Source organism: Dendrobates tinctorius, unplaced genomic scaffold, assembly GCF_039654945.1.
Source record: "Dendrobates tinctorius isolate UK_male_01 unplaced genomic scaffold, ASM3965494v1 ptg000150l, whole genome shotgun sequence".
NCBI classification, from domain to species: Eukaryota; Metazoa; Chordata; class Amphibia; order Anura; family Dendrobatidae; genus Dendrobates; species Dendrobates tinctorius.
This window is the reverse complement of record NW_027361817.1, coordinates 10,793,957-10,815,129: the sequence shown is the minus strand read 5'-3', so window position 1 is coordinate 10,815,129 and position 21,173 is coordinate 10,793,957. Positions and strand designations below refer to the sequence as shown.

The window sequence follows — 21,173 nt, the reverse complement described above, 5'->3', positions numbered from 1 at the left end:
TGTCCACCGAGTCCTGGTATCCCAGGCTTTCTGGATTCCAGGCTTCCTCCTCCTCCTCCTCGCCCTCGTCCTGATCGCTTCCTGAGCTTGGCGACAGGGAACGAGATGCCCTAAAAATCGCCGCCGACTCCCCAGAGGGCCCGGCCGACGGAGAACGAGCTCTCTTACCATGAGCTTGTCTGGTGCTGGAGCGGCCCCTAACGGACGAAGGGTCCTGAGACGTGGACGAGCTGTCTTCCGCTGGCAGACCACCATCCTTGACCCTGCCCGGGCCCCGAAGGGACTCAATTGCCTTCGTAAGGGACATCATAGAATGCGATAAAGACACTGCCCATTCTGGGGGGTCCTGACCCTGGGCTCTGCAACAATGGGGGGCTCCTGGGCTCGCTCCGACTCACAGGCTTCGCAAAATTTACCCGGCTGCGCCTTAGGCAGCCTGACCCCACAGGAAACGCAAACAGCATATAGGAAAGAGTGAGCTTTCCCTTTGCCAGACATATTGCAGGGTAGGGTAGGAGGAGGAGGGTAACCCCTTCCTTGACAACCAGTGCGGCACTCGAAACGGGGTTGCACTCACCCACCGGTAACGTCCCACCTCTTCCACGGGGTGCTCTGGACGCAGCGAAAACCCTGAGACGTGGACGAGCTGCTTCACCGGGAGCCTCCGGTCACTGTGCGCGCCCGCCGCGCTCCCCGGGCCGCCGGAAGTCAGTGGGCGGGGCTTCCGGCCCCCACCGGAAGCGGCGGGCGGGCCACTCGCGGCCCTCCCCATACAGTGGGGACCGCGGCCGCCGGCGGAGCTTCAGCCGTACTCCGGCGGGGACCTGCGAGGAGGAGGAGGGGGAGGGGGCGCGCGCTCCCCGGTCACTGCGCGCCCGCCGCGCCCCCCGGGCTGCCGGAAGTCAGTGGGCGGGGCTTCCGGCTACCACCGGAAGGGGCGAGCAGGCCTTGCGGATCTCCCCATACCGCGGGGACCGCGGCCGCCGGCGGGACTTCTGGCCGCACTCCGCATGTGGCACTACTCGCACCGGGTTCCACCGGGGAGAGAGTCGGGCCCCGTGAGAAAAAGTAACCCCGTCGGGCGGGGGAACAGACAGCCCTGCGGCGCATTCTGGGGGGTCCCGTTCCGGGGGGTGACCCTACAAAAAAAAAGGTGAGCCTGGCCGCCGGGGGGGCTCTCTTGGGGTGCTCTCAACCTGAAATCCCGCGTTGCAGGAGAGGAACAAACGTGGAGTCCGTTGGGGATCGCCCATCGCTCACACGTGCTCGCCCGTTGTAGTTCATGGGGAAATCGAATCCTCTTATCAGGATGCGTTGCCCCTCTTTACAAAATAAAAAAGAAAAATGGTTGTCTGGGGAAAAGTCCCAGATGTGTCCCTCGGTGCGGGAGAGAAAACACGTGGAGGACTACTCACACGTGGTCGCCCGTTGATGATTTGGGGAGATCGGACCCTCTCTATAGGATCCGTCGCCCCTGTCTTATCTTCAAAGAAAGGAAAAAAAAAAAAAAAAAAACCTAGTCTGGAGCTCCAGACTGCGTGTGCCTCCATCAGACACTAAGCAAAAAACTGAGTTACGCCCGGTCTGGGGGCGAGGGTGTATGCGGCGGAGGAGGAGCTAACTCTTTTTTTGTATACTTAGTGTCAGCCTCCAGACGGCAGAAGCACACACCCACAGTCTCTGTGTCCCCCAATGAGACGAAGGAGAAATAGTAGTAGACTCAATATCGAGATAGTCCAAAATGAGATTGTAACTCCTTTATTTACTCAAAAAATGTGGCTGGAGATTAGTATAAAAGGCTATCGGTCATTTTTGACCGAACAGTACAAGTCTAAAAAAACAAAACCATAGTAAGAACGCCTCAAATAATAAATAATTTTATTTCTATAGCGCCAACATATTCCACAGCACTTTACATTATGGAGGGGACTTGTACAGACAATAGACATTAGAGCATAACAATAATCACATAGATCAACAGATACCAAGAGGAATGAGGGCCCTGCTCGCAAGCTTACAATCTATAAGGGCAAAGGGGAGACACGAAAGGTGTGTGGTAACAATTGCTTTTATTGTTCGAACCAGCCATAGTGTAAGAATCGGGTGTTCCTGTGATGCTGCATGAACCAGTTAACAGCGTAAATATGTAACAGTACAGGCACAGAGGGCTATTAATGCATAAAGCATGCGGGAACATGACGCAAGGAACCTGTAATATGGTAAAAACGTTTTGAATGAGCCACAAAGGGATATTTCGGTTAATGCGTTGAGGCGATAGGCCAGTTTGAACAAATGCGTTCTTTGGGCACGCTTAAAACTGTGGGGATGGGGATTAATCGTATCAACCTGGGTAATGCATTCCAAAGAATTGGTGCAGCACATGAAAAGTCTTGGGAGACAGAAGTGAGAGGTTCTGATTATTGAGGATGTTAGCCTCAGGTCATTAGCAGAAAGAGGGCACGGGTAGGGTGGTAGGCTGAGACAAGGGAGGAGATGTAGGGTGGTGCTGAGCCATGGAGAGCTTTGTGGGTGAGGGTAATAAGATTATACTGAATTCTGGAGTGGATGGGTAACCAGTGTAAGGACTGGCACAAGGTAGAGGCATCGGTATAACAATTGGTGAGGAATAAGATCCTAGCTGAAGCATTCAGGACAGATTTCAGAGGGGAGAGTTTGGTAAGACGGAGACAGATTAGTAGAGAGTTAGGCTATGTGCCCACATTGCAGAAATGCTGTGGAAATTGTCCACAGCATTTCTGCAACTCCCCGCCACAGGAACATGCATGCGGAATTGGCATGCGTTTTCCCGCAAAACACAAGCGTTTTAGATTGCGGAATTCAAGCACTTTTGCAAGCGATATGAAGCATCGCTTGAAAAAAAAAAAAAGTGATTGACAGGTTGGTCACACTTGTCAAGCATGGTGCTTGACAAGTGTGACCAACTTTTTACTACTGATGCTGCCTATGCAGCATCAATAGTAAAAGCTAGAATGTTTAAAATAATAAAACAATATGGATATACTCACCTCCTGGCGGCTCCTGATCTCTTCAGCGGCTCTGCCGGCAACTTCCGATCCCAGTGATGCATTGCGAGAATGACCTCTGATGACGTTGCGGTCACGCGACGTCACAAAAGTCATTTTGGCATGAAGCACACCTGGGAACAAAGCCACCGCGCATGCACCGCTGAGGACTCCGAGGGCCAACAGAGGGAAAATATATCCTTATTTTTTTTTTATTTTAATTCTATTTTTAACAGGAATATGGTACCCAGGGCCTGGAGGAGAGTCTCCTCTCCTCCAGAACCTATGTACCATTCGCACATGAAACGCTCACTTTCCGCATGGTGGGAATCGCCGCGAGTCCGCCAAATTAATGGACATGCTGTGTATTTTTCAGCAATACGATTCAGCAGCAGAAAAATCAGCAGCATGGGCACAGCAACTGCGGAATACCATAGGATTGCATGGGATGCGTTTTAACTAGCTTTTTTTAAAGTGTTTCCGCGGCCTTGCCGCTGTGGAAACGCTTAAAAAACGCAATGTGGGCACACAGCCTTACAATAGTTCAGACGAGAATGAATAAGAGAAACAGTAAGAGTTTTTTCAGAGTCGAAAATAAGAAAAGGTCGAATTCTAGAAGTGTTTTTGAGGTGCAGACAACAAGAGCAAGCCAGTGATCGGATGTGGGGCGTGAATGAAAGTTCGGAATCAAGTATGACCCCAAGATAGCGGGCATGTTGCTGGGGAGTAATGGTGAAACCCATACATTGAAATGGCAAAGTCGGGAATAGGTAGGTTAGTAGAGGGAGGAAACAAGAGTTCAGTTTTTGACAGGTTCAGTTTCAGACAGAGGGAGGACATGTTCAAGACAGTGGTAAGAAAATCAAATGAGGAAAAGTCAATTAACCACAAGTTTCAGAACCGCATAATGAATATTAAAAAAAAAAAAAAAAAAAAAAATCACATTTCAAATTCCGTCATATTTGACCGAACAGAACAGCAAGGTTAAACACAATGCAACTCCAAGTCAATCACATGTCTGTGAAATCAACCTGTCCAGTTGTGCAGCAAGCTGATTGTGAACCAATTTCTCCTGCTGTTGTGCAAATGAAACAGACAAAAGGTAGAAATGATTGGCAATTAGCAAGACAACCCCTATAAAAGAAGTGGTTCTGCAGGGGGTAACCACAGACCAGTTTTCTATTCTCGTGATTTTGGCTGTTTTGGTCACATTTGCAATTTGTCATTGCTCTCACCCCTAGTGCCACAGTAGCATGAGCCAGTGTCCACAACCCACAGAAGTTGCTCAGGTAGTGCAGCTCATCAAGGATGGCACATTAATGCAAGCTGTGGCAAGACGGGTAGTTTTGTCAGCACAGTGTTCAGAGTATGGAGCAGATACTAAGGAGACAGGCCAGTACACCAGGAGACGTGGAGGGGCTGTAGGACGGCAACAACCCAGCAGCAGGACAGCTACTTCCTCCTTTGTGCCAGGTGGAACAGGAAAAGTGCCAGAGCCCTGCAAAATGACCTCCAGTAGGACACTGTCAGAAAGACTCCAGGAGAGTGGTATGAGCGCCCGACATCCACAAGTGGGTGCTGTACTTACAGCCCAACACTGTACATGGTGATTGGCATTTGCAACAGAACAAAGATTTGCAGATTTGACATTCGCACCATGGGCTCTTCCCGGATGAGAGCAGGTTCACACAGATCACGTGACAGACATGACAGAGTCTGGAAACGCAGTGGAGTACATTCTGCTGCCTGAAACATCCTCCAGCATGACTGGTTTTGGCAGTGCGTCAGTAATGGTGTGGGGTGGCAGCACATACCTCCATGTGCTAGCCAGAGTTACTGGGATGAGATCCTCAGACCCATTATAAGACCATAATATGAAGGTGCAGTGAGTGGGCACCAGGTTAATAATAATAAATTTTATTTTTATAGCGCCGACATATTCCGCAGCACTTTACATTTCAGAGGGGATTTGTACAGACAATAGACATTACAGCATAACAATAATCACATACAGTAGATTATAACAAATACCAAGAGGAAAGAGGGCCCTGCTCGCAAGCTTACAGTCTATGAGGAAAGAGGGAGACACGAAAGGTGGGTGGTAACAGTTACCCTGATTGTATGGACCAGTCATAATGTTAAGTGTGTAACAGTACAGACACAGAGGGCTAATGGAGGCATAAAGCATGTGGGAACATGATGCGGGGAACCTGGTTATGGTAAAACTTTTGGCTCTGCCACAGAGGGATAGATTAGGTTAATGTGTTGGGGTGGTAGGCCAGTCTGAATAAATGCGTTTTCAGGACACGCTTAAAATTGTGGGGATTGGGGACTAATCGTATTGACCTGGGAAGCGCATTCCAAAGAATTGGCGCGGCACGTGTAAAGTCTTGGAGACGGGAGTGGGAGGTTCTGACTATTGAGGATGCTAATCTCAGGTCATCAGCAGAACGGGAGGGCGCGGGTAGGGTGGTATACTGAAACAAGGGAGGAGATGTAGGGTGGTGCTGAGCCATGGAGGGCTTTGTGAGTGAGAAGTTTATACTGAATTCTGGAGTGGATGGGTAGCCAGTGTAATGACTGGCACAAGGTAGAGGCATCGGTGTAACGATTGGCTGCGGAATATGATCCTGGCTGCAGCATTCAAGACAGATTGGAGGGGGGAGAGTTTGGTAAGAGGGAGACCGATTAGAAGAGAGTTACAATAGTCGAGACGAGAATGAATAAGAGAAACAGTAAGAGTTTTTGCAGAGTCAAAGGTAAGAAAAGGTCGAATTCTAGAAATGTTTTTGAGGTGCAGATGACAAGAGCGAGCCAGTGATCGAATGTGGGGGGCAAAGGAAAGCTCGGAATCAAGTATGACCCCAAGACAGCGGGCCTGTTGCTGGGGAGTAATAGTGGAACCACACACAGAAATGGCAATGTCGGGTATAGGTACATTAGTAGAGGGAGGAAACACCAGGAGTTCAGTCTTTGACAGGTTCAGTTTCAGATATAGTGAGGACATGATATTAGACACAGCGTTTAGACAATCGCCGGTGTTTTCTAGAAAGGCTGGCGTGATGTCAGGAGAAGAAGCGTATAATTGGGTGTCGTCAGCATAGAGATGGTACTGGAAATCAAATCTACTGATTGTTTGACCAATAGGGGCAGTGTACAAGGAGAAGAGGAGGGGACCTAGAACCGATCCTTCTGATGCATGACAATGCTAGGCCTCATGTGGATGAAGAGTGTTAGCATCAATGTCTTCATCATACAAGAACTGCTATGGACTAGCATGCATGTTCCCCAGACCTGAATCCAATTGAACACATCTGGGACATCATGTGTCATTCCATCCACCAATGACACTTGCACTACAGACTGTCCAGGAGTTGACTAGGTCTGGGAGAAGAACATCTGCCGCCTCATAAGGACCATGCCCAGGTGTTGTAAGGAGGTCATACAGGCACGTGGAGGCCATACACTACTGAGAATCATTTCCTTGTCTTGAGCATTTTTACTGAAGTTGGATCAGCCTGTACTATGATTTTGACTTTGATTTTGATTTTAAGTATCAATCCAAATCTCCATGAGATATTAACTTTGATCTACACTGCTCACTTTTATTGTTCTCAATGTATTCCACAATGCAATGAAGATCTGAAACTGGAATATTTCATTCAGTGATATCCAAGATGTGGCAATTTTTTTTTTTTTTTAGCAATATATACATACATACATACATACATACAGTCCCATTAGTTAACCACTTCAGTGAACTCCGCAAAAAGATAAAATAAAAAAATGAGGGGGAAAAAAAAAGATGCTTTATCATACCTATCGCTGAATAAAAAGTGGAATAAAACGCCATAAAAAAACAAATATAAATAAAAATGGTATCACTGAAATCATCATCTTGTCCTGCAAAAAAAAAAGCCACCATACAGCTCTATCAGCGGAAAAATAAAAGCTATAGCTGGAATGGAGATAAAAAAAAAAAGAAGAATCAGAATAGAAAGCGATCTAAAAATGTCACCTGCTAGAAATTGGTACAAAAAAAAAAAAACCAACTCATCCCGCAAAAAACAAGCTCTCACCTGACAGTCATATGAAATATGGAAAAATTATAGCTCAAAATACAGCGATGCAACAACTAGTTTTTATATCTGGTAACGCAATAATCACAAAGACCAGAAGAATAAAGTCGCCTAATCACTTATACGGTACGAGGAACGGTGTAAAAAAATAAACAATTCTTCACCTGCTGATTCTTTCATTCGGTCCCCCAAAGATCGCAGTAATGCTCGGCGCACATTTATCCTGCACTGAACACTTACAACAGGGTTTCTGTGTAAATCTCTGAAATACGTTATTCAGACGGAACCTCCAGCAGAAGATTCCCTATACTGAGGCAGATGGAGACTGTAGATGCAGTCTTGGCCTATCATCCTGTGGTGTCTGTCTTTTCAAGAGTGCATAAAAGCGCGGTTAACCACAGTTTTGAGACTTCTGAAAAGAAGGACAACGTAGAACCAGATAGAGTCCAGAATAACTCTGCTGCCTCATTATAGTGAATGGAGCCTCTTGGGGATTTCATCTAAATCACATCACTCATATTTAGATGAAAATCCCAAAGTAAGTGCTCATTTCAGCGCTGAGCTCTCATCGCCCGAGCTCTTGGTGCCGAGATCTCCATATGCGCATGAGCCGCTCCCAGCAGCAATTTTCCCGAAGTCCACCGCACAGGAAACCATGGAACTGCCGGGGCTCTGGCCTTTCACAGAATGTCGGCTAAGCAGTACTATACAGCACATATGGGGTATTTCTATATTCAGCAGATAATGTTGGACAAATTTTGGTGCCATTTTTTGCCCATTTTCCCTTGTGAAAATGTAAAATCTAGGGGTAAAAATGTAATTTTTTTCTTCACTGCTCAATGTTATAAAATTCTGTGTCAATTTGATCACTGCACTCCTAGATAAATTCATTGAGAAGTGTAATTTGCAAAATGATGTCACTTATGGGGGTGTTCTGTTTTTCTGGCACCTCATCAGTTGCTCTGCCATGTCAGGGGGTAACATGGCACCCTCAATCCAGCAAAATCTGAACTCCAATATGGCGCTTCTTCCCTTCTGAGGTTTGCACACTACCTCAAAAGTAGTTTTTGACCGCATATGGGGTATCTGTGTACTCAGGAGAAATTGCAAAACAATTTTGGGGGTCCATTTTGTCCAGTTAACCTAGCGAAAACAAATTTGGATCTAAATTAACATTTTTGTGAAAAAAGTTAAGTTTTCATTTTTTTCCTTCCACAGTATATTAATTCCTGGGAAGCACCTGAGAGGAATGTGGTTTTGAGCACCTTGCGAGGTGCAATTTTTAGAATGGTGTCACTTGGCTATTTTATGTCATATAGACCCCTCAAAGTCACTTAAAATGTGCTGTGGTCCATAAAAAAAAAGAAAAAAAGATTAGCAAATTTTGTTGTAAAAATTAGAAATCGCTGGTCAATTTTTAACCCTTAACTTCCAAGCAAAAAAAAAAAAGTTTCAAAAATTGTGCTTATGTAAAGTAGGCATGTGGGAATTTTTTTTTTTTTTTTTTTTAACTACTTTGTGTGACATAACTCATTTAAGGGCACAAAAATGAAAATTCTACTACTAACATAAAGTGCAATATGTCACGAGAAAACAGTCTTGGAGTCAGTGTGATCCGCTGAAGCGTTCCAGAGTTACTACTATATAAAGTGACACTGGTCAGAATTGTACATTTTGGCCTGGCCATGAAGATGAAAACTGCCTTGGGGTGAAGGGGTTAAACAACCCTGGACAGAAGAGAGATTATTTATATTTCTGGAAAATCATCATACAAATACCAATACGGAAGAATGAATACCTACCCTTCTCTCCTTGTAATGTTTAAACATCCGCAAGCAATGTTCCACTATGAAGAGCAGATAGATTCCCCCGAGGGCTACAAGACCTTTCATAACACCATCATATTTCTCCAAAAACTCACTGCTTGAGGCTAGACTCAAATCTTTGCCATGGTCATGACTGTGCCCCGTTCCTTCTGATGCATGGTCATGTCCGTTCTGTGACTGCAAATCAGAGCAAGAAAGAAAAAGATTAATTACGTAGATGGAGTAGAAGGTAAGACAGCCCATTTATGTAAAGTGTACCTTCTCACACAGGAGGGGAGTGAGAGGTGGCGACAGTAGGTCAAGCCAAAGGACTACTGACCCTCCAGTAATGGTTGAGTGGTATACACTCACCAAAGCGAGCAATTGAGAAGCAAGACATTCTTGGCTTTTGGATGATAAAACGTTTCTTCAGGAAGTCAATGTTGACATAATTCTTGTTCCGCCGCCTTAGAAACCCGATGTTTATGTTGGATACCAGCATGCAGCGTCGGTGATCGCTGGCTCCCGCTGCCACACACAGCGATGCGTGCTGGCCAGCGGGAGACCAGCGATGAAAAAACGGCCCAGGACGATCCAGCACGATCAGCGATACCCGGCGGGGTGCCGGTCGCTGTTGGATGTCACACACCGCGATATTGCTGGAGAGATCGCTGATGTGTCACAAAATCAGCGAGATCGCTGTGTGTAATGGGGCCTTTACACGAGAAACTATGACTCATCGAAGACGGAGGAAAAAACAAAATAACAAAAAAAAATTTGACTGGGTTATCATAATTACATAGCATTTGCATGTCATACATAATGAATGAGAATTTCAACAACTGGCTGTAATTAAATGAAGGGTTTACATGGGGTAAGAGATGAAGAAGAGCATCTCCGCTCAGGGTTCCCACAGCCAACGCAACAAGGAAGTTGAGTAGAAACTTGAAGCAGCCTTGGTTAATGATTGGAATCAAAATAACTCCCAGGAGGGACAGCAGACTGATGACAGTGATGGAGATGAGGCCGTAGATCCAGGCTAGAAAAGGAAAAAGTATCGAGAGTTAGGAAAACATTACAGCAGCAGGAGATACTAGCATGAAAAACGTTATAGGTGTGTAATCAGTCCAATGGGGTAATGATAACCAGCAGAGGCTTTCCAGTAGTAGGCTGCTAAGGGAAAAAAAAAAAAAAAAAAGAAGAAGAGGCAGCTACATCAGTGGTTGGCAGCAGCCTGAGCCAATGATTGGGAAGGAGAGGGACAATAGCCACAGATCACAGCTGCACCATTGATCTGCTCTACAAGCGGCTGGCAAGTGACCCGATTGGCTCCGCCCAAAGCAGAGATGCCCGTTGCCAGTAGTCCTGCACATGTCCGCTGATCAACTGCAGCATTCACATGTAGACAGAGCTTCTGATTTCCAGAAAAAGAAAGCGGGAGCAGTGTGCCTTTTTCTGATCTACTGACTTAAGTTATTGATTATACTTAAAAACTAAAAGCTGTGAAAAAAGGTGGAAAAGTAAGTAAATCGCTATCTACAGAGATTACAGACAAGCCACATTAGTTCTGCGGATTAGTTTTCTACCATCTCCCTTTTAAAAGGGTGTACTTATCTGTGAGAAATTCCTAATTACATATGCGAACAGTAAAGTAGGGCAATGGATTTCACATTACTTCTATAATTGGCAAACACTATTTTCTTTAGATAAGAAAAAGGGAAGTTCCACTAGAAAACACACATTAGCAAATTATTAGAAGAGCTTTATTTTTGCCATAACAAAGGCCATAAATATATATTATTCTAGATTGCTAAACAGTGTCGGGTGGTGGTGGCAAGGGCCCACCAGTGACACCGACTGAGAACCCACTTTCTGATACAGCCAAATATTACATCACTATAAGTAACAAGCAGTCGTGCATACGAGTAACATATGGGACCTGGAAAACACATATATATATCTCTGACTGAGGGGGTTCAAGCCTATTGCAGAACAGCAATGGGGACAGTGCACCACCTTGGTATATGCCACATTTGATGGTCACTTGTGCTAGTTGTCTTGAGTTGACTTCCAATGTTGTTCTCCATAGCCCCATTAAGTTTCTGAGGAAGGTTCTTAAATTCCTGTTGACATTGTAGAGAGCAAAGCACTCTCAGATCCATGTGTGTGGCATTGAGTCATATGCTTTCCTGTAGTCAATCCAGGCTGTGCCGAAATTGGTCAGTCTGGATCTTGAGCAACTGCTCTATCTTCAACACTTTCAATTCTCTACTCCGTTCCACAGCACCTCCTCCCCCTCCTCTCATTTCTGCTGAAGACTTTGCTCCTTCTTTAAGCAGAAGATCGACAAGATCAGACAAAACTTTGGCCCGCAGCCCCCAATGCCCCTCTTAGCCGCTCAGCCCTGTTCTGCAAAAGTCAGCTTCTCCACCATGACAGAAGATCAGCTCTCCACTCTTTTGTCAAGATCACACCTCACCACTTGTGCCCTCGACCCACTCCCATCTCACCACATCCCTAACTTGGCCACAGTCTTCATCCCATCTCTAACACACCTCTTCAACCTTTCACTTACAAATGGTGTCTTTCCCTCATTCTTCAAACATGCCTCAATCACACCCATCCTCAAAAAGTCCTCCCTTGATCCATCCTCTGTGTCTAACTATCGCCCGATATCTCTTCTCCCTTACGCCTCAAAACTACTGGAACAGCATGTATATCTTGAACTGTTCTCCCACCTCTCCTCCTGTTCCCTCTTTGACCGGTTACAATCTGGCTTCCGATCGCATCACTCAACTGAAACTGCCCTAACTAAAGTCACTAACGACTTACTAACCGCCAAGAGCAAGCAACACTACTCTGTCCTCCTTCTCCTGGACCTGTCCTCTGCCTTCGACACAGTAGACCATTCCCACCTGCTACAGACTCATCTCTTGGCATCACAGACTTGGCCCTATCCTGGATCTCATCATACCTAACAGACCGAACGTTTAGTGTCTCCCCCTCACACACTACCTCCTCACCTCGCCCCCTGTCTGTTGGTGTTCCTCAAGGCTCTGTCCTAGGACCCCTACTAGTCTCCATCTACACCTTTGACTTTGGACAGCTCATAGAATCCTACGGTTTGCAGTATCACCTCTATGCCGATGACACGCAGATCTACCTATCTGGACCCAACCTCGCCTCCTTACTGACTGAAATCCCACAATGTCTGTCTGCTATCTCAGCCTTCTTCTCTGCTCGCTTTCTCAAACTCAACATGGACAAAACAGAATTCATAATCTTTCCCCCATCTCACTCTACCGCTCCATCAGACCTATCCATCAATGTCAATGGCTGCTTTCCCCAGTCCCGCACGCTCGGTGCCTTGGGGTGATCCTCAACTCTGTGCTCTCTTTCAAACCACATATCCAAGCCTTCGCCTCCTCCTGCTGCCTCAAACTCAAAAATATTTCCCGGATCAGCTCATTCCTCAACCACGAAACCACAAAAACACCAGGCATGCTCTTATCTCCCGCCTCGACTACTGCAACATCCTACTCTCTGGCCTCCCCTCTAGCACTCTGGCTCCGCTCCAGTCCATCCTACACTCTGCTGCCCGACTAATCCACCTGTCTCCCCGCTATTCCCCAGCCTCGCCACTATGCCAGGCCCTTCATTGGCTTCCTATTGCCCAGAGGCTCCAATTCAAAACCCTAACCATGACATACAAAGCCATCCACAACCTGTCTCCTCCATACATCTGTGACATGGTCTCTAAATACCTACCCGCACGCAACCTTCGATCATCTCAAGATCTCATTCTCTACTCCCCCCTTATCTCTGCTTCCCACAACCGCATACAAGACTTCTCCCGTGCTTCCCCCATACTCTGGAACTCTCTGCCGCAACACATCAGACTCTCACCATCAACGGAAACCTTCAAGAAGAACCTGAAGAACCACCTGTTCCGACAAGCCTACAGCCTGCAATGATCCTCGGTCTACTGAACCACCGCACGACCTGCTCTACCCTCTCCTACTGTATCCTCACCCATCCCTGTAGACTGTGAGCCCTCGCGGGCAGGGTCCCCTCTCCTTATGTACTTGTGTGTCCCTTGTCTTACACATGTTTATTATACTTGTCTATATTTCCCCTTTCCACATGTAAAGCGACATGGAATAAATGGCGCTATATAAATGCATAATAATATCTACTAGGAGCTGGTGCTTAAAGCCTCTGGTGTCAGTCCCGATGCCTTTCTGAGCTGGAGTCATGTACTGGTTCATATGGCTCTGTAGCTTGGTGGCTATGATGCCTGACAGGAGTTTCCATGTTGTTGTAAGGCAGGTTATTGGGCAGTAGTTGGATGGAACTGTTCTTTTGTGAGGATCCTTCATGATCAGCACTGTTCTTCCCTGTGTTAGCCAATCTGGGTGGTGACCTGCTTCTAGCAGTTGGTTCATCTGCTTTGCCATGCGTTCATGTACCGCTGTTAATTTCTTTAGCCAGTAGGTGTGGATCATGTCTGGGTCAGGTGCTGTACAGCTCTTAATGTTCTTCACCCGCTGTTGGATGTCAGCTTCTGTAATGGTGACTGGTTCTTGCTCTGGGTGGTTGCCGTGATTCATTGTCCGATCTTGCAGCAACATTGCACTGGTGTGGTGTGTTTTTTCCTTCTCCCATATGTTCCTCCAGTATTGTTCAGTCTCTGCTATTGGTGGCATTGCAGCCTTTGTGCTGTTACTCTGTAGTTGGGAGTACACCTTGGATGGTTCTTTGGAGAACAGAGCATTTATCTTCTTGGTCTCAGCTTCTGTAGTGTATCTCCCGAGTCTTGCAGTGAGTGCTGTGAGCCTTTGCAGTCTCTAGGGCTTCAACTGGGGTCAGGTCTTTGTACTTGTTCAGTTTGGTCGGTATGTGTACACGTTGCGGATTTATTGCGGATCCGCTGCAGATCCGCAAGTGATTTACAGTACAATGTTGACCTATGGAAAAAACAAAATTTTGCTGTGCACAAAGAATTGACATGCTGCGGAAAAAAAATGCTGCGATTCCGGCCGGATTTTTCCATAGCATGTCAATTCTTTGTGCAGATTCCGCAGCGTTTTTACACCCATTCCATAATAGAAATCCGCAGGTGTAAAAACGCAGGGCAAATCCGCATAAAAAAAACGCACAGATTTAAACCTGTGGATTCTGCCAAGAGATGCAGATTCCGCGCAGAAAATTCCACACAGTAATCCGCAACGTGTGCACATACACTTAACACCTTTCTGTATTTCTGTTAGTTGGCTGACTTCCCTGTCACCTTGTTTTTTGTCTTCTTTTCCAAAGGGGGCACGTACTTCTGTTGTTCTTGCTGGTTGTATAGCCAAGCTTTTCCATGATTGCTGAGGCTGTAGCATAGATCAGTTTATTAGTCTGAGTTATGGATGGTGGTGGTAGGGTACAAGTACTCTATTGGCATCTTCTAGCACACTGTCTGGTGGTGTTTCTTTGCTGAGCCTTGGCAGTCGATCTCTGGTATTGATGGTATTTAGTTTATCTGTTTCAGATCAGCTGCAGTGCTCTCTAATTGCAGGATGGGATCAGGATCTTCAAGGTATTGCACGCTGTTCTTCCAGGTCTTCATGTGGGGTGGATCTGCGTGTGTGCAGTTGATCTATCTCAAGTTGTGATAATAGCTCTCTTTAGGATATTTAAACATTGGGTGACTAGTTGTTGCTCAGTCACTGGACATGCAGGTCTTATATCCATCCAGAGTTTCCTCATACGCTTCATATATCCTCTCTCATTTGGTCTGTGGTTATAGTAGAATTTCATCAGATCCAGGTTCTCTTGCCTTGTCCATGTATGGTTTGTTTCAGTAGCCCATTTAACAGCTTGTCCTGATTCCTCGACATCTGACACGGACCTTGTTAATTCGGGTGACGTCCGAGCCGGCATGACTCTTTGTTCATGACACTCTAATGTTTATTGAGGTAGGCACTATAGTGTTAGTAGTCTTGCTCAAGGACCACTACCGGTATATTATGTAGGGTGAGCCAGGATCCCCACAGACTCCAATGTTGGTGGTTATGCACTTTTAACAGTTATATAAACCACCTAAGGTAGTATTATAGCGTCAGGAGCTATATATAATACTAGCTGAAGAGCCCGGCGCTGCCCGGGCATAGTAACTAACTGAGGTTAGTTATAGAAAATTATAATTATCCTCCATCCCATAGTCCCGTGCCCATATACCCATCATACATATCCACGATCCCATAGGCCCATGCCCATATACCCATCATACATATCCTCCATCCCAAAGTCGAGTGCCCATATACCCATCACACATCCTCCATCCCATAGTCCCATGCCCATATACCCATCATACATATTCTCCATCCCATAGTCCCATGCCCATATACCCATCATACATATTCTCCATCCCATAGTCCCATGCCCATATACCCATCATACATATTCTCCATCCCATAGTCCCATGCCCATATACCCATCATACATATTCGCCATCCCATAGTCGAGTGCCCATATACCCATCACACATCCTTCATCTCATAGTCCCGTGCCCATATACCCATCATACATATCCTCCATCCCATAGTCGAGTGCCCATATACCCATCATACATATCCGCCATCTCATAGTCCCGTGCCCATATACCCGTCATACATATCCTCCATCCTATAGTCCAGTGCCCGTATACCCATCACACATCCTCCATCCCATAATCCCGTTCCCATTTACATATCCACCATCCCATAGTCCCGTGCCCATATACCCGTCAAACATATCCTCTATTCCATAGTCCAGTGCCCATATACCCATCACACATCTTCCATCCCATAGTCCCGTACCCATATACATATCCGCCATCCCATAGTCCCGTGCCCATATACCCGTCATACATATCCTCCATCCCATAGTCCAGTGCCCATATACCCATCACACATCCTCCATCCCATAGTTCCGTTCCCATATACCCATCATACAAATCCTCCATCCCATAGTTCGGTGCCCATATACTCATCACACATCCTCCATCTCATAGTCAACCATTATGACATCATAATGAGCGGCGGCGGGGCTTGCAACCTTTGATGACATCAGCGTCGCCATGGCAACCATTGTGACATGAGGGGCGGGGCTTGGCGCGCACACACTGCTTCCCCAGTATGCAAATAGGGGCATTGTGACATCACAATGAGGGGCGGGGCTTGACGCGCACACACTTTTTCCCCGAGTATGTAGATAGGGGCAAAATTGTTTGGTGAACTGGAACGCGCGGGGTTAAAATTTCGCCTCACAACATAGCTTAGGACGCTCTCGGGGTCCAGACGTGTGACTGTGCCAAATTTTGTGGCTGTAGCTGCGACGGTGCGGATGCATATCCCGGCCATACAAACAAACAAACAAACAAACAAACACACACACACACACACACACACACACACACACATACACACACACACACACATACACACATACACACATACACACATACACACATACACACATACACACATACACACATACACACATACACACATACACACTTTGAGCTTTATATATATAATATAGGTGTACTCAATTGGAACAGTCCTAACCTTTGACACAAGGTTTCCCATCCCAATTGGCTACACCTTGGCGCTGGTGGGATGACTTTTAGGCTTTTGTTTATCAGTAACAGTGTTTAGCAAGCCCCCCATATTATTTATATGCACCACTGCTTTTTACTTACAGCAGGGTATATGTTCATTTTGTTTTTAGCTTTGGTTTTGTCTCTTTAATGGCCATTGTGAACATACGCTTACACATTGCATGTATACCAGATTATACGCCAGTTAATTTCTTTACCCTATAATAATTGTCAGTATGTTAAATGAGTGATGATGGGCTGTGCTACCTGTCAGTACTTAGTAAATCAAGTACATGTAAGTGGGTGTGTGTGGTGTGTGTTTTAACACACTTCTATTGACTTGTTTTACCTATTCACTTTACATGCACACCGTTTTTTTTTGCCACTTTAACAAAGACACTGCTCCAAAAACCACCTAAAAAAAATCCACTTAAAATGCTTAAGACTCTTCATACTCTTATTGAAGAACACTTTGCTCTTCCTATGTACTGTGAGACTTTCTTTCTGCTTCAGGTTTTCAAAAACAATTTGTCGGAGAAAAGAAGGTTCATGATACTCTAAAGTGAAATATGCTCAAAACTAAACACTGTCCAATCAAAAGGCTGCAGAAGAAAAAAATACTTCAAAAATGCTTCAAGAAACCAGAAAGGAAAAGCTCCTCCTATAGGGAGTGTGTTTGTTTCTTTAAAACCTCAGAACAATCCGTGTGTACATATCCTTAAGGCCCCGTTACACGCTTCAATGTCCCAGCGATCCCACGAACGATCCGACGTGGATGGGATCGCTGGGACATACAGTAGTTAGACAATTGCTGGTGAGCTGTCACAGACCCACCAGTGATCAGGACCAGCAAGCAAGCTGGTATCCAAGGTAAACAGCGGGTTTCCAAGAGCTGCGGTGGCTCTTAGATACCCGCTGTTTACATTGGAAACCAGCTCCCAGCATCGCTGATCGTTGGTCTCTCACTGTCACACGCAGCGATGCGTGCTGGACAGCGGGACACCAACAATCAAAAAATGGCCCAGGACTTTTGAGCGCGATCAGCGATACCCGGCAGGGGGGGCCGGTCGTTGATACATGTCACACACAGCGATCTCGCTGTGTGTGAAGGGGCCTTTAGGCTTCTATTCCAAACTTCATGCACCTTTGTAAATAAGAGCAGATACAAGAATCACCAAAACCAGAGATTACTTACCAGATATGGGTCCTTTACTTCCTTCAGAAGCCTTTACTTCCACTTCAGTGAAATGCTTGATACAAAACCTACTATCAATCTGATACAACAGTGCAGGACACAGGTACGCAAACTGGTCAGGGGAAATTGGAGAGTGGAGATTCAATCCGTAATAACTGAGGAGCTGAGTAACATTTAAACACTAAAGGAGAATAAAAAAAAAAAAGGGGGAAAAAAAAACAAAACCAACAGTGAGTTAACAAGCCCCAATATAGATAATATACTATAAAGGCCAATTCACACCTTTTTCATCTGTATGGTTTGTCAAAAACAGAAAAGCAGGGGCAACAACCAAACCACCCAGATAAAAAAAGATCATAATGAATGGAGCAAGCACACCAAGAAATATGGCAAAAAACAAAGAGTGTTTTATCAGCCCATAGTGGCTGTGGCAACGTTTCGGTTCTGAGGCATGAATCTTTCTCGAAAAAGTGATTAGGATATAAATGCCATATATTTAAAGGCAAAGTAATTAGGGATGGGATTATACAATGATATAAAAAATATAATATACAGATATATGACCATGTGCATACACATTAAAGATATTTGTATGTGAAGGTATTATAGTATCACTGTGTACAGAAAAAATGCAATTAATGCTTAATTATGGAGGTGAAAAAAAAAAAAGATACCACAATTAATTGAATATAGCTCTGTATTGTTCATTAGCTATATTCTTTTAAGAGTAAGAATTAAAAGTAAAAGGAAAACCAGACTATATACGCAGCAACAGATATTTCCAACTATGATATTTGCCTCATTCTTTGACATCACAAGTGTACCTCTGCATAAAAAAAACAATCAGTGGCCATTACTGGGCTACAGAGCTCACAACAGCTCCAGGACTTCAGTCTCATGAGAGAGATGTGAAAGCTGCAGCACACGTGGTAAAATGTAACGCAAGCGCCAGGAGACCCAGCACCAACATCACTTGAGGGAGATTGTTTTTTTTTTTTTAAAGATGTGAGAAGACAGCATTTAAAACCCCTTAACAACCAGGGGTACCGTATTTCAGTTTCTAAATTTCTGCTCCCCTTCTTCCCAGAGCCATAACAATGGGCTTGTTTTTTTGCGGGACAGGTTGTACTTTTAAACATCATTGGTTTTAAGATTGTGTACTGGAACACTGGAAAAAAAATTCCAAGTGTAGGGAAATTGCAAAGAAGTACAATTCCACAGTTTGTTTTTCTATATACCATGTTCACTAAATTCTAAAACTGACCTACCATTATGATTCTCCAGGTCATTACGAGTTCATAGACACCAAACATGTCTAGGTTCTTTTTTAAGCGATCTGGTTAATTCTTTTATAATGATAGATCAGGCGATTCTGAACACGGCGATACCAAATGAGCATATTTGATTTTTTTAATTGTTTTATTTTGAATGGGGCGAAAGGGGGGTGAATTGAACTTTTATATTTTTTTTTAAACTTTTTTTTATACTTATTGCATGCTTTAACTGTCTCCATGGTAGACTAGAAGCTGCACTACTATGATCGCCTCGGCTACACACAAGCAATGATCAGATTGTCCTTGTGTAGCAGAAATGCTCACTTGCTATGAGCGCCGATCACCAAATCGGTTACTCACAGTAACAGGACTGCCTTTCACTGCCAGCACAGGAGAACACTGATTGTGTGCGGTGACAAGCACAGACCATACAATCCCTTCAATATTAATATATAGGAATAAAAAAAATGAATAAAAAAAAAAAAAAACACATACTCCACTGACCTCATCATGATCATGCACTTCATTATCATGTTCACTGTGACTTTTTGTTAAGCCGGCATGGCTTTTTCCACTAGGCTGGTCATTGGGCGCTTCTCTCTTACGGGTGTTTCGGTGAAGGTATTCAGACCCCTGCTTGTGTTCCTCGGATTCCAGATGATCAGCGTCCACATTCCCAGGAATAAGTGAAGCAGCAAAGTTACGGTCCGGTTTGTAACCACGCTTGTTTTCATCTTGAGCTTGCTCAAAGTGAAGCTGCGAGCCTACAGCACCTTCCCTGGGTTTTGTTCCTTTTGGTCTCTTTTTATGTTTATGAGGTTTCTTTTCTACATGTTCCTGGGTTGTATTTGTGCCAGTCAATGGTTCATTTGTTTGCTCTTCAAGTGACACATTGCTGACAGCAGCACTATGATTGTGGTGGCTATTGTTATGGGAATGGTATGTGCCATTATGAACATGATGATGCAAGTGATTTTTGTGGGTAGTTTTACGCTCCATGTGCACAGACGCCTTTTTCTCGTTACACGTGTTAAACTCTTTTGTGGAAACCGTTTTGGATTCATTTTTCTCCTTTGTGTGGGGATGGGATTCTATATGATCAGGTACATGTAAATGCTTTCCTTCTTGAACATCGAGAACATCCAGATGTGAAACAGGGTCATGGCCAATATCCTCATGACCCATTTCAACTACTTTCACCTCACCAAGTCCCAAGCTGGATAAAAGCTTTTCCAGCCCGTAATACGACAATCTTCCATTTTCCCCATAGCGATGGAACAGTTTTTCAATAAAATATCTTTGCTCATGCTCGGCTTCAGGCACTAAAGACTTGCTCGTGGACAGCTCTGCCGCGGCATTCCGGAGATATGGCTGTTCTGAGATCTGGTAATCGTTGTGACTGTGAGCACGGCTTTCTTCCGAGGTGTGCTCATGTACATAGCCATGGCAATGGTTGCAGTGATTAAAAATAAATGTGAATAAACAGATAAAGCAAAATTTTGTGTGCATGTGTACCTTCATTTCTATTCCACCTGGCCAAGAAAAAAAAAAAAAAATACACAAAAGGGATAAGAATGTTAGTACATAATAATGCCATCTACCTCAAAATACATCACAAATCTCTACTAAAATGTCAAATAGAGTCATATAAATTCAGATTACGCTCAGGTCACACTAGATATCATTATTAACAATTCACAACACATCTGCTTTCCAATGGAACAGAGATGTTCATGTCAACTAAGTGTAAGGACTCATACACAGACTAATGTCATCCAAACCCATCAGTATCGATGGATTGGGACGACAATCTAATGTGTGAGGGCATCAGCCAACTTATTGTCAGAGAAGATATGGATCACTGTTCTCCAAAAGATAAGCAGCCAACACAAATGTCTACCAGCGGATCGCTCATGGAGAGTGTACGAGTGCATGGCCGAGCGTGTATGGGAGAGCCGGCTGAAATGGCTTTTGGCGAACGATCTAATGAGCAGGGCCAGCTTAACTTACAAATATTTTTTCTATAAATGCATCAGAGAAAGTAGAAATATTCATTACAAATGGGTGACAATGAGGCTCGGTGTTCATGCTCTTGGATCTCCATGCTTTAAACACAACTGGGGCAGGTCACGCCTAGAGCTTCATGTGCGTGTATAGCTCTACCTAATAA

General features: G+C 44.9%; 1 protein-coding gene across 1 annotated transcript in view; it reads right to left on the bottom strand.

Annotated features, from left to right (window-relative positions):
* The window catches only part of SLC39A10 (solute carrier family 39 member 10), a 50,218-nt gene that overhangs the window by 14,107 nt on the left and 14,938 nt on the right, over window positions 1-21,173 (bottom strand). Inside the window, exons 2-5 of the mRNA XM_073546701.1 lie at window positions 19,508-20,535; window positions 17,730-17,910; window positions 9,777-9,946; window positions 8,905-9,105 (exon numbers count right to left, since the gene is read on the bottom strand). Of these exons, the coding sequence (XP_073402802.1) occupies window positions 8,905-9,105; window positions 9,777-9,946; window positions 17,730-17,910; window positions 19,508-20,524 (1,569 nt within the window). The 5' untranslated portion in view covers window positions 20,525-20,535. The remainder of the gene's footprint in view (window positions 1-8,904; window positions 9,106-9,776; window positions 9,947-17,729; window positions 17,911-19,507; window positions 20,536-21,173) is intronic.